The 11,558-nt window shown below is 37.7% G+C and overlaps 2 protein-coding genes across 2 annotated transcripts; one reads left to right on the top strand and one right to left on the bottom strand.

Moving 5' to 3' along the window:
- Positions 1-1,828: 1,828 nt before the first annotated feature.
- LOC115690998 (F-box protein At1g55000) lies at positions 1,829-4,437 on the bottom strand. Its single transcript, XM_030617525.2, has 2 exons — positions 3,970-4,437; positions 1,829-2,481 (listed from the first exon to the last, which is right to left on the bottom strand). The coding sequence occupies exons 1-2, from the start codon at positions 4,393-4,395 to the stop codon at positions 2,107-2,109; spliced, it is 801 nt and encodes a 266-aa protein (XP_030473385.1). The 5' UTR covers positions 4,396-4,437; the 3' UTR covers positions 1,829-2,106.
- Positions 4,438-7,307: 2,870 nt separating this feature from the next.
- Positions 7,308-7,931, top strand: LOC115691008 (disease resistance protein RUN1-like). The gene has a single exon (XM_030617539.1). The coding sequence runs from the start codon at positions 7,308-7,310 to the stop codon at positions 7,929-7,931; it is 624 nt and encodes a 207-aa protein (XP_030473399.1).
- Positions 7,932-11,558: the final 3,627 nt, after the last annotated feature.

Here is an 11,558-nt window from a genome sequence, read left to right on the forward strand (position 1 = left end):
AACATTTTAATATAGTTCGGAGGCTAAATTGAACATATACCAAAATTCGAAGAACTACATTGAACAAATTAAAAATTCATAGGCTATATTGTAAATTGAGCTAAAGTTTAAGGATCACATCAAACAAATTAAAAGTTTATAGACCACATTGCATATTACACCAAAGTTCAAGAATTACTTATGTCGTTTTCCCTAATATTTACTTGTAGGCCCAATTAGCTATTAGCATCCAATTTATGATTCTATTACTTTCAAATTCTTAGTAGATTATCGACTGCTTTTAAATTGTACGTGCGAGTTTGTTTATTCATCAGTGATTTTATTAACAGAATGATCGTTTTACTACTTTCAAATTCCAGTTATCAGTTCGACCAAAAAAAAAAATTCCAGTTATCAGCAATTTACTTTTTTTTACTTTTCGAGTGAGCCCATTAATTTGGTTTAACTTACCAATGATTTCACCACTTTCAAATTTTCTGTTTTACAAGTGTGCTCATTTATTTGTTGGGCACTTACTAATAAAAATAATGCTCCTAACACTTTCAAATTTCATACTAGATGATCAGTTATTTTTCGATTTTCGTTAGTTTTTATCAAGGAAATAATTATTCTAACAATGTCAAATTCCATAGTCAATGGTTAATTTCTTTTTAATCTTATAAGTGGGTTCAGTTATTTATTGCTAATTTACCAACAAAATAATAATTTAATGGCCGTTAAATTCAACAGCATATTATCAATTGTATTTGAATTATACAAAAGGGCCCAGTTAGTTGCGAAGCTTATTAGAGAGTTAAAGTTAACCAATTTTTACGCGTTGGTAAGCTCAACAAATAAATCTTGATAAATTATTCAAACATTCGGTTTTTTTTAAACAATTAAATAAGTTACTCAAATTAAGTTTGAAAGCTAAAACTAGTTTAAACTTAATCGGAGAAAAGTTGGTAGTCACTCAAATTAAAGATAAGTACTTTCGTTTAAAAGTTAGTCATTTAGTGCGTTCGTAAGCTACGCAAATAAGTGTACGTGAATATTTAATAGAAATTGGTAATTTCAAATAAGAGTAAGTAAATTAAAGTTAATTGGAAATTTAATTAAAAAAGAGTTGGAAAAGCACTCAAATAAAAGTTTGTAACTTCCTGTAAAAATTGGTAACTTTAACAGGTTGGTAAACTCCCAAAAAAAATTATTGAAACGGTTAGAAATTTTAAAACGAAGAACATAAAAATTGGTAAGAAACCTAAATAAGAGCTAGCAAGCTAAAATTAATTATAATTCAATCGGAAAAAAAATTGATGTATCACTCGATTTAAGATGTGTAATTTCATAGAAGAAATAATAATTTTAAAACGTGAACAAACTTTACGAATAAATATTATACCTTATTAAAACAATTTATAATTTTGAACAATCAAACAAACATTAGTACTTCGATAGAAGTGTTAATACAAACATGCCATAAGCCAAACAAGTCCCCGATCATTTGTTTTACAAACTGTTTCTAAAAGTTACTAAAACAATATTTCCAAACTTACTAATCCGGAACAGCAGAACTGTCCCGGTCAGTGGCGACGCTCCTGAATGATAAACCTTCAAGAGGCTCCTTCAACAACCATTGTCACCGAATTCAAAAGAATCTGTCCACCCATAACTTCATCTACAAGTTTATTTTATCAACACCTCAGACAATACGCTAAAACATTAGTCGATCCGCGGACAAATTACTTCGCAAATACACTAGTCAGTCCACGCATATATAAATCATATGCTCAATTTATTTGCAAATGGCTAAACATATATGTACGATGATTGCTTGATCAGAGAATCATACAAGAACCACCACCCTTCCTTTCAGACACTATTTTCATATGAAATGCATATTACAAGTGCATTATACAATGGTGTATCCACAAAGTGTGGTAAACAAGTTACTCGACGGTTTAAGTCGCCCCAAGAATGCATAGAAACAAATGCGACTTGGAGGAATTGATTAATCATATACATGGAGAAATAGGTTCAATTCCAAATCCAATGCCACGCTTCAAGGTGCCTTTGCCATTCATTTCATCTTATTAAAGCAGCCACAATGTTGCCTAACCATTTCATTTAGGCCAAGCCCACCTGTCTCTCCCACCTAAGGTCTTCGGAGAATTCCGAGAGTGCAGCCCTTGGATCACCATCAGAGATAGACAAGTAGTACTGGGCAGTCCCGTCATCAACCTGCATGCTCCTCCTAAGCGAGTCGAGTATCCTCTTCTTCCCTTGTTCAGAGGTTGTCCTCTTCAACAAAGAACTTATCTCTATGTCCCGGACACCTTCTGGATAAAGCACAGCAACTTCCCTCTTTGCATGGTTATCTCGCTCTATGTAGCATGTGGCATCAATAAGAATGTCAGGGTTACTTATGGGGATCAACAATCTCTCCCTCGAATATATACCATGGTCACTCATCATGTTGTTTAAGCGCTTTATGTCCATGACCTGACAGCACGAAAAAAATTCTTTTAAGCATGTAACTTGCAGTGTAGACAGGGACAAAAAGGACAGGCATGAAAGAAACTTTGAAGCAGGGGGAAAAATTGACAGAAGCCATTCTAAAAGTAAGTCTCTACCAACAGCTGATAAAAAATTGACCCAGCAAGATCTCACTTGACAATCATGGATCATAATAAATCATTTCTGATTGTTCAGGAATCATTATGACTATAACCATGAAAAAGTTCCATAAAAAGACATTCATTTCCTAATTGCACCAACAATTAAGTTCTGGTCTTAGAAGTCGAGGTCGGCATTCAACCATTTCCATGGATCAACATCTCCATTTCTGCAGAATCATCTAATATTTCTGTGTCAGTGTTATTAAGTCAGAGGAACTATCATGATCATCACAAAAGTACATCAACCATCATTTCATACTGACAACTTGCAAAATCTGAGCATCACTTTAACTAGCCCCACGTGCTCTGGGAACTAAGAGATGGTCTTTATATATTAAGACACCAAAATGTGTTGGTCAATCAAGCATATCTTTTTGCTATTAGTAATCAGAGATGCTTTTTGCTTGGCTAAGTTACCAAAACATTACAGATTGCAGAATGTGTCACATGAAGAGCACCCTAAGCTCCCTAAGACAGGACATGTGTGTTCTAGCCCCAACCTTCCTCCACACCTCCAGAGAAAAACCACGACAATGACTTCCAAGTGTAGCCGTTTTCTTTTCCTTTTTTTCTAGGCTTCACCGATAAATGAAGTTATCCCAAAATCACCAAATTCATATGTCACTCAGTCGGGCTTTCTCCAGTGCAAATGAATTTATAAGTTTCGCAGAAGGAAATTCCATTGAGCATCTATCCTACGACCTCTTTGGTACAAAATAGAGCAGCAAGGTAAATTGGTTCATATAGCTAACCCCATTCAGTGGGATTAATCTGTCATCAACGTTGAAGTCATCCAACCACCAGCCTGTGCAAAGAACAAACCTATCTATGCCGGAAGAGTAAACCAAATAGACAATCTATGCTGGAGGAGAAAACCAAATGGATTCCAAGCCATCAGCAAAGCAAATTCACCATAAACTCCATGAAAATTGACAATTAACCCCCCAGCTTCCATCCACTTCATCAACACTCAAACAGACCTACCTACGTCTGACCCCGTCTACCCATGACTACATGCTGAACAAACCAACATGACTTCCGAAACATCAGAAGGATACTATCAAGAAACCTTCTTTCTGAATTTTCAAAAGCCGTAGCTTGATGCACCACTTTAGCTAACTTATACATGAAAAAGCAGTGGATATGTTCTTCAGAATCAGCTGAAAATGTTTAATCTCCATCGGAAATGCAGCGTCCAAGAATGTCATTCGCAACGTTTAAAGTATACTATGTGAATATATCATTTCGCCGCGACCATAATTCACAGTTTTGCTTACAATCGATACAGCAAAAGGGACATAAGCTCCATTACCTGAACCGAGTACTTCACAGCGAGGCTCGCGACGCTATCGCCGCGCTTTATCCGATGCGAGATGGCGAACTTCCCTATGCCATTATCCCTCCAGAAGCTACCCGAGCTGGGGACGCCGACCACCTCCTTCAACCTCCAGGGGGCCGCGAAGGCTCGAGTGACCATGTCCCGATCGGAGGCGACCGAGCTCCAGATTCGGCAGACGCAGCTCGCGCGGGCCAGGTCCGGGACCGGGAGCTTCTCGAAGATGATCCGGAGGGTGTCGCGGCAGGCGAGGGCGGCGAAGTGGGAGTTCATCGGCGAGATGGTGGAATCGTCGGAGGCGGCGGAGGACGGCGGCGAAGAGAGGTCGGGGGTCCGGGCAGGGGAAGGGTGCGGAGGTTCCCCGCCGTCGCCGCCGTCGTCGTCGTTGCCGCAGCAGCCCATTTGGAGAGAGAGAGAGAGAGAGAGAGAGATGGAATGTCTATGGAGTCGGTCTGATGGTGGAATTTTTGGATTTTGATTTTGAATGGTAGATAGTAGTTGGCCGGAATTTCGATTTTGGCCCCATGTTTTGGCATTTATTACAAATTGCCCCTGACTTTTCAAAATTTTGCAATGTATCACCCGCGTGACTTCCATCATTTTTCAGTTCGAGCACCGGCCACGTGCTTGTCACGGGACTAAGTTAAATCTATGGGAACAATAACTTGCAAATTACATTTTAGCCCTCAAATTTTTGGCACCTATGGGAAGTTGCTCTTCCTTTTTAATTTTTCTTTTCGATGTTTCCCCAACAGTGTTGAGTTGAAATGAGTTTCAAAGCCATCTTGACATTGATCTTGACCGTCTCTTCCATTTGTTCTCCGCCGAATATCGACTTAGGCTGCCGAATCTAGTAGGGGTGAGCATAGTCCGGATAGGCAGTTCCCACTCCGGAACCGTGGACCGCCCGCTAAGGACCGGTTCCAAAAAATTGGAACCGAGAACAGCCCATCGGTTCCATGGATCCACCCGAGAACCGAACTGCCGGTCCGGTCCGGTTCCCGGGTGGGTCCATGGAACCAGTTCCATTAAGTTTTCCTGGACAAATCAAAAAATGGACCGGTCTAATTCTTGCCCGTTAGTGAGTTATATTCACCACATGCTACTTTGCTTCACATCAAATACATCCGTAGCCTATATTATATATCACACATGAGAGTTTGCCACAAGTTCACAATAGTTAGCAAGCAAACAAAACAACAACTCTCCTATTTTCTTTTTTTTTTAAATTTTTTTGGTCAGATTTTTAAATTAAAAATTAAATAAATAAATATATTATTATATTACATGTCCGATCCGGGTGGGCGGGTAGGCGGTTCCACACTGGAAACCGGGAACCGGACTGGTACCCACCGGTTCCGAAAAATTAGAATCGGGAACCAGATCGGTTCCCTTGGGAACCACCGGTTCCGATCCGGTTCTGGGCGGTCCGGGCGAGTCCCGGTTCTTTTGCACACCCCTAGAAGCTAGAGTAACTTTCTATTACTCTCGCTTTTTACATGCGTGTGGCTGTGGCACAGCCTTTAACATCGGCCACCATGCTTCTTTCTCTCCCTCGTATATTTCTCTTCCACTTTTGATCGGTAATAGAACTGATAAAATCATTTCCTTTGATTTATAAATAATTGGCTCACACGAAAACTTTTTAAAGTAAAGCACTCGTAATGATCTAGTATTTTTAAGGAAAAATGATACAAACAATCTTTGAACTTTGGCCCAATGAGTAATGTGATCTTTGAACTTTTAATTTGTTCAATGGGTCCCTGAACTTTAACCCAATGTATAATGTGGTCCCTGAACTTTTAATATGTTCAATGTCGTCCCTGAACTTTTGCTACATGTTCAATTTGGTTCATAAACTATATGAAAATGTCAAATGTAGTCCTTTCATTAATTTCAATGATTACATTGAACATTTTCATATAGTTCATGGACTACATTGAACAAGTATCAAAAGTTCAGGGACGACATTGAATAAATTAAAAGTTCATGGACCACATTGAACATTAGGTTAAAGTTCAAGGACTATATTGAATAAATAAAAAGTTCAAGGACCACATTGTATATTGAGCCAAAGTTAATAAACTGTTTGTGTCAATATCCCTATCTTTAATAATATAATTTGGATCGTCACACCGCATGAGCATTTGATGCACGTATTATGTTTCCTATAAACTGCTGTAAGCACTAAAGTCACGTGTCTTTTATTTAACAAGCAAAACAATTCGGACTTATTGAGCAATCACGTCAATTTGTCCTAATAAAAAAAAAATTTGCAGCTTGCATTGTCCCTTGTAGTGTCGGGACTTCTCTCTACTTTTCTTAATTTGCTTTTATATCTTTCCCCTGTATTGCAAGCCCGAAGAAGTCATTTCTTGATAATGAATCTTAATGATATACAAATCTCTTAGTTGATTACATATACCTTGGAAAGTTTGGAAGAAGTTTGGAGACCATAATCAAAATCAAATACAAAATTTATTATTGACTAATTATTTTAAAAGTAGGGGCTAGATTTGAAGAATTATTTAAAGTATAGTACCCTTATGAAAATTGGTCAGAGTCAACACTAGGAGACTCTGCAACCAATTTCAAGCTTCGAGGCCATAATCAAATTCAACATACGATAAAGGATGCAGCTGATTAGGAGATCGATGAAAGATGCAGAAATGGAGACGGAGCTAAATTGTAGCCGTTTACGGATGAGAACGTGCGGTTATAAGCAAATCAAGTTGAGGCTTTACACTTTGTACAAGGCTAGATAAGGCCGAGAAGAATCAATTGTAATAGGATCCGCAATCAATCACACTTTTCAATTTTTCTACAGTTTACTTATCAATTCTTTATTCGCAATCCTTTTATTCTTTATTGCTTTAGCATTAGTAGTTTGTCTCGTACTTATTGATTCCTGTTCGAGTCGTCACAGAACCCAATTCACTTTAATAAAACCAAAGATCAATTCTTTGGTGAAAGGTCTTTCGTCGACAACCATTTTTCGCGAAACAGACGCATTTCGATGCGAAGGATATTGAAGTAGGGCAGCGAGCACTCACATAAGTGAGTTACTTGAGTGGATTGGAGTCGGACAAAATCGCTGATGGGTACTTCATTCATTACTCAAACCTTGTCCATCTTATCTTTTGACAGGATCATACTTGGTATGTTTTCTTACAGGCATGAAGGAGACATGGTGAAAAAGGTGGTAGAAGCTGTTTTGAGCAAGTTACATCAAGATTTTCTGCTTAATACTCCTAAGCACTTGATTGGCATTCAGGATCATGAATTAGTGAGCCACTCCTTCCGTCGATGCCAACATGACCGGAATTTATGGCTTGGGCCGGATCGGTAAGACAACTCTCGCCAAATTCATCTACAATGAACTCCCCAGAACATTCAAGAGTTGCAGGTTCCTTCTAGATGTTCTAGAAATAGCTCACCGCCACGGCTTACAATATCTACACAATCAACTAATCTCCGATATACTTCAAAGCAAATATCAGGTGTCAAAAGTTGATGATGGAATCAACATAATCAAATCTAAATTCAAAGGCAAAAAGGTCCTTATTCTTCTCGATGATGTGGATCATAAAAATCAATTGGATGTTTTGACTAGAGAACACGGCTGTTTTATTATGCCAGGAAGTATGATTATCGTTACAACTAGATATGAAGTTATTCTCGATAAGACTGTATTTGGGGTAGACTACAAGTATGAACTCAAGGAATTGGATGAGGTGCAATCCTTGCATTTGTTCAGTAGACATGCATTTCACAATGACTATCCTCCAAGTGCCTTTGAAGATATCTCTCACGATGTCATATCCACCACGGCAGGGCTTCCTTTAGCTCTTGAAGTTATAGGTTCATACTTGTATATGAAATCCAATATGATATTATGGAAAGATGTGTTGAAGATATTGACAAAAGAACCCCACTGAGAGGTCCAAGAGATACTAAGGATATCTTATGACACACTAGAACGTCGACATCAGGAGATTTTTCTGGATATTGCTTGTTTTTTCATTGGAACGGACACCAAATTTTCCTGCTACATGTGGGAGGACTGCGAGTTGTATCCAAGCGAAGGTATTGAAGAGTTGAGGCTCAGGTGCCTGATAAAAGTTGCAGATAATGGTAAGTTAGGGATGCATAATCAGTTGAGAGATCTTGGGAGGTGCATCTTAATTCTCTCTGGAAGGAGCACTTGGGAAGCGTAGTAGACTGTAGATATATAAAGAAGCCTTGATGGTACTAGTAGGAAAGAAGGTAACATATCACCACTTCTTTTCTCGTCTCATTTCTTATCTAATCTAATCTAATCTAATATTACTAGTCTTTAGTTGGTCTGATGCAATATCTAACAGTATTGCTTTTTAACTTATAGGAAACGAAAAAGATTCAGGCCATTTGTCTAGACAAAGGCTCAGAAGAAAGAGATGACAAAGAGGACAGGACATACACAAATGAACAATTTGAGAAGTTACTGAGCTTAAGGTTCCTGCAAGTGAGGGATGCGAATTTTAGCGGAGATTTTGAGAAACTATTTCCTGAATTAAGATGGCTAAAGTGGACGGGATATCCTTCATCTTTCAAGGCAACCAACTTGCGTCTGGAGAAACTAGTCATGCTGAGATTGACACGGAGCACGATTACGGAACATTGGAATGGATGGAGCTCGATGAGGGTAAGCCAGAATGACACATCTGATGTCGTGTTTTTAATACTGAATACTCTGAGATGACTAATTCTCGTGATACTTTTCATTCTTATAGACGGCGAAGTGACTCAAAGTTTTGGACCTTACTAGGTGTGGTCATTTAAAATGTACTCCCAACTTTTTCGGCTTTCCAAAATTCAGAAATTCTCATCCTTAAAGAATGTAAACATCTGGAGCAAATTCACCGTTCTATTAATGCATTAGGAGTATCCAAGGAACTTGCTTTGGATTCGACTGCTATAAGAGAGATTCCTGCTATTGGTTCTCTGAGGAAGCTGGAGTAAGCTGGAGAAGCTTAGGGCGCGTTTGGTAACGTTTCTGTTTCTCTATTTTTCTATTCTTCTGTTCCCTGGAAACAAAAAAAGAACATAAATCCGTTTGGTAACGCATTTTATTTTTCTATTTTCTGAAATAGAAAAGTGACCAAGAAATAGATTTGGAGCAGAAATAAAAAGTAGAAAAAATCTACTTCTTTGTTCCTAGAAATAGAAATAAAAATAGAAAAGTACGGTCCTCAAGTCGCGACCTCAGCTCCTCCTCCATCCTCCGTCGTCTGCAAACCATCTCAAAGCACCGGTCCGGTCCATTCTCGGCAGAAATAATAAAAAAATTATAAGAAATTAATTAAATTATAAAAAATTAAAAAATTCCAAAAATTCATAAAAATCAGAAAAATTCTCAGAAAATCCATACAAATCAAAAAAACTCAGAAAACCCATAAAAATTTGCAAAATTCCGAAATTGAAAAAATTTAAAAAAAATTCATAAAAAGCTTTCTGGAAAATAAAAAGAGACAAATTTCGGGAAAGTAAAAAGTTTTAATAAACTTTTCCCAAAAAAAAACAAAAATAAAAAATTCACATAATGGCATAGAATAAATTTAAAAATTCCAAAAATTCATAAAAATTAGAAAATTAAAAAATTCCCAAAATTCATATAAATCAGAAAAATTCTCAGAAAATCCATAAAAATCAGAAAAACTCAGAAAACCCTTAAATATTTGCAAAATTCCAAAATTGAAAAAATTAAAAAAATTTCATAAAAAATTTTCGGAAAAATAAAAAGAAACAGATTTAGGGAAAATAAAAAATTTTAATAAATTTTACCCCAAAAAAATATAAAAAAATTCACATAATGGCTTAGAATACTTGTGGTCACCCACTTTGAGTGAAATTTAAATTTTTGAGGTGCCCAAGTGGTATTTTTTAAGACTCCTTAGTTTAGGAATTAAAAGGGGTTTTAAATCCCTAAAAAGGATTAGACAAACCAATAAATCATGCTTATTGGTTTTTTCACTTATAACTTGTACTTATAGTTAAATAAAAGATATAGATGTGAATGCAAAAAATTGGGAATAGAAATTTTGTGCAGTTACCAAATGCATTTCTGTTTTTTTTCTATTCCAGGAATAGAAATTTTGTGCAGTTATCAAACACATTTCTGTTCTAGAAATAGAAATTTTGTGCAGTTACCATGCGCATTATTATACTCAAAAACTCTTCCAGGAAATAGAAATAGAAAAAACTATTTCTGAAAAGAAATTGTTCCCAGAAATATAAACGTTACCATACGCACCCTTAGTGCCAAGCGTTTTTATGGTCTGGTTCGACTTTCGGGCTCAATAAGCCATCTAGTGAATCTGTTGACCCTCAATTTATGCAACCGTCCGGGAACAGCCGAACTTTGAGACGACATTGGCTACCTTAAGAAGCTGCAGAGCTTGCTATTTGGCGCGACTACTACACCTTGTTGCCCATTGACACTGATTCCAAACTGCTTTGGGAAGATGGAATCGCTGACTAAACTCGACCTGTCCAGCACAAGCATAACGGAATTACCAGCTTCCATTGGGGATTTGCATAATTTGGAAATCCGGAAAATTTCTGCTACCCGGATCAAAAAGTTGCCAGGTGCTATTGGAAGGTTGGGGAAACTCCTCGAGTTGGATAGTTCAAGTTGCATTAGAACGGAAGGGGAAATTCCAAGTGAAATTGGCAACTTGGCTTCACTTGTGAAGCTTTGATTAACGTATACATCCATTTCTGGCTTGCCAGAAAGAATTCGGAATCTTTCTTCTCTGCAAAATCTTGACTTAGGGGGCTGCAGAAAGCTTCAATCACTGCCAGAGCTTCCTTCCAGGTTAACCTTTCTGCAAGTCACCGGTCAGGGTTGCACGTTGCCTCCACTTTTTTACCTAATCCATCTAATCTTTCTTATCTTCTTTATGATTGCATATTGCTGGAATCTCTCCCAGAGCTTCCTTCAAGACTATTGAAGCTTCCTGCCACAGAATGTGGCAAGTTGAAATGCTTACCAGGATTAGAGCCACGTGAATGCATCAAACTGATGCAAAGCAAACGCCGGCAAGTATCAATATCCCCAACACGTTGAACACAGCAGGTCGCACAAAGTTGACTAAGCTGGATGGCCTTAGAAAATGTTCAGAGTCCTTGAGATGCTTGCCAATAAGTCAGAACGATGGATCACACGCTCTGTGGATATGGAAGACAATCTAGTTGAAGTTGAAGGTCTTGACAGGTTGAAGCACTTGGAAGAATTGGATATAGATTTTTGCCATTCCATTGAAAGACTGGACCTTCCAAAACCAAATCGTCTGAAACTATTAACTGCTAGATATTGTGAAAATCTAGTTGAAATTCGAGGCCTTGATAGTTCAGAGTTCTTGGAAGCACTGAATGTCAATAATTGCACATCCTTTGAAAGATTGAACCTTGGAAAATCAGAGCGTCTAAAGGAATTAGACGCCACAAAATGCAAAAATCTAATTGAGATTCAAGGCCTTGATAGGTTGAAGTTCTTGGAAAAGTTAGAATCTCTGGTTCTGCGA

Source organism: Syzygium oleosum, unplaced genomic scaffold, assembly GCF_021117445.2.
Source record: "Syzygium oleosum isolate NSW1041296 unplaced genomic scaffold, Sole_v2.1 Sole_v2.03, whole genome shotgun sequence".
In the NCBI taxonomy this organism is placed as follows: Eukaryota; Viridiplantae; Streptophyta; class Magnoliopsida; order Myrtales; family Myrtaceae; genus Syzygium; species Syzygium oleosum.

Bases quoted from the DNA above. Each gene is read 5' to 3' on its own strand.
- LOC115691008 (XM_030617539.1), top strand. From the start codon at position 7,308: ATGACCGGAATTTATGGCTTGGGCCGGATCGGTAAGACAACTCTCGCC.
- LOC115690998 (XM_030617525.2), bottom strand. From the start codon at position 4,395: ATGGGCTGCTGCGGCAACGACGACGACGGCGGCGACGGCGGGGAACCT. The intron at 2,482-3,969 runs GTAATGGAGCTT...TCGTGCTGTCAG, and splicing joins CTGTGAAGTACTCGGTTCAG to GTCATGGACATAAAGCGCTT.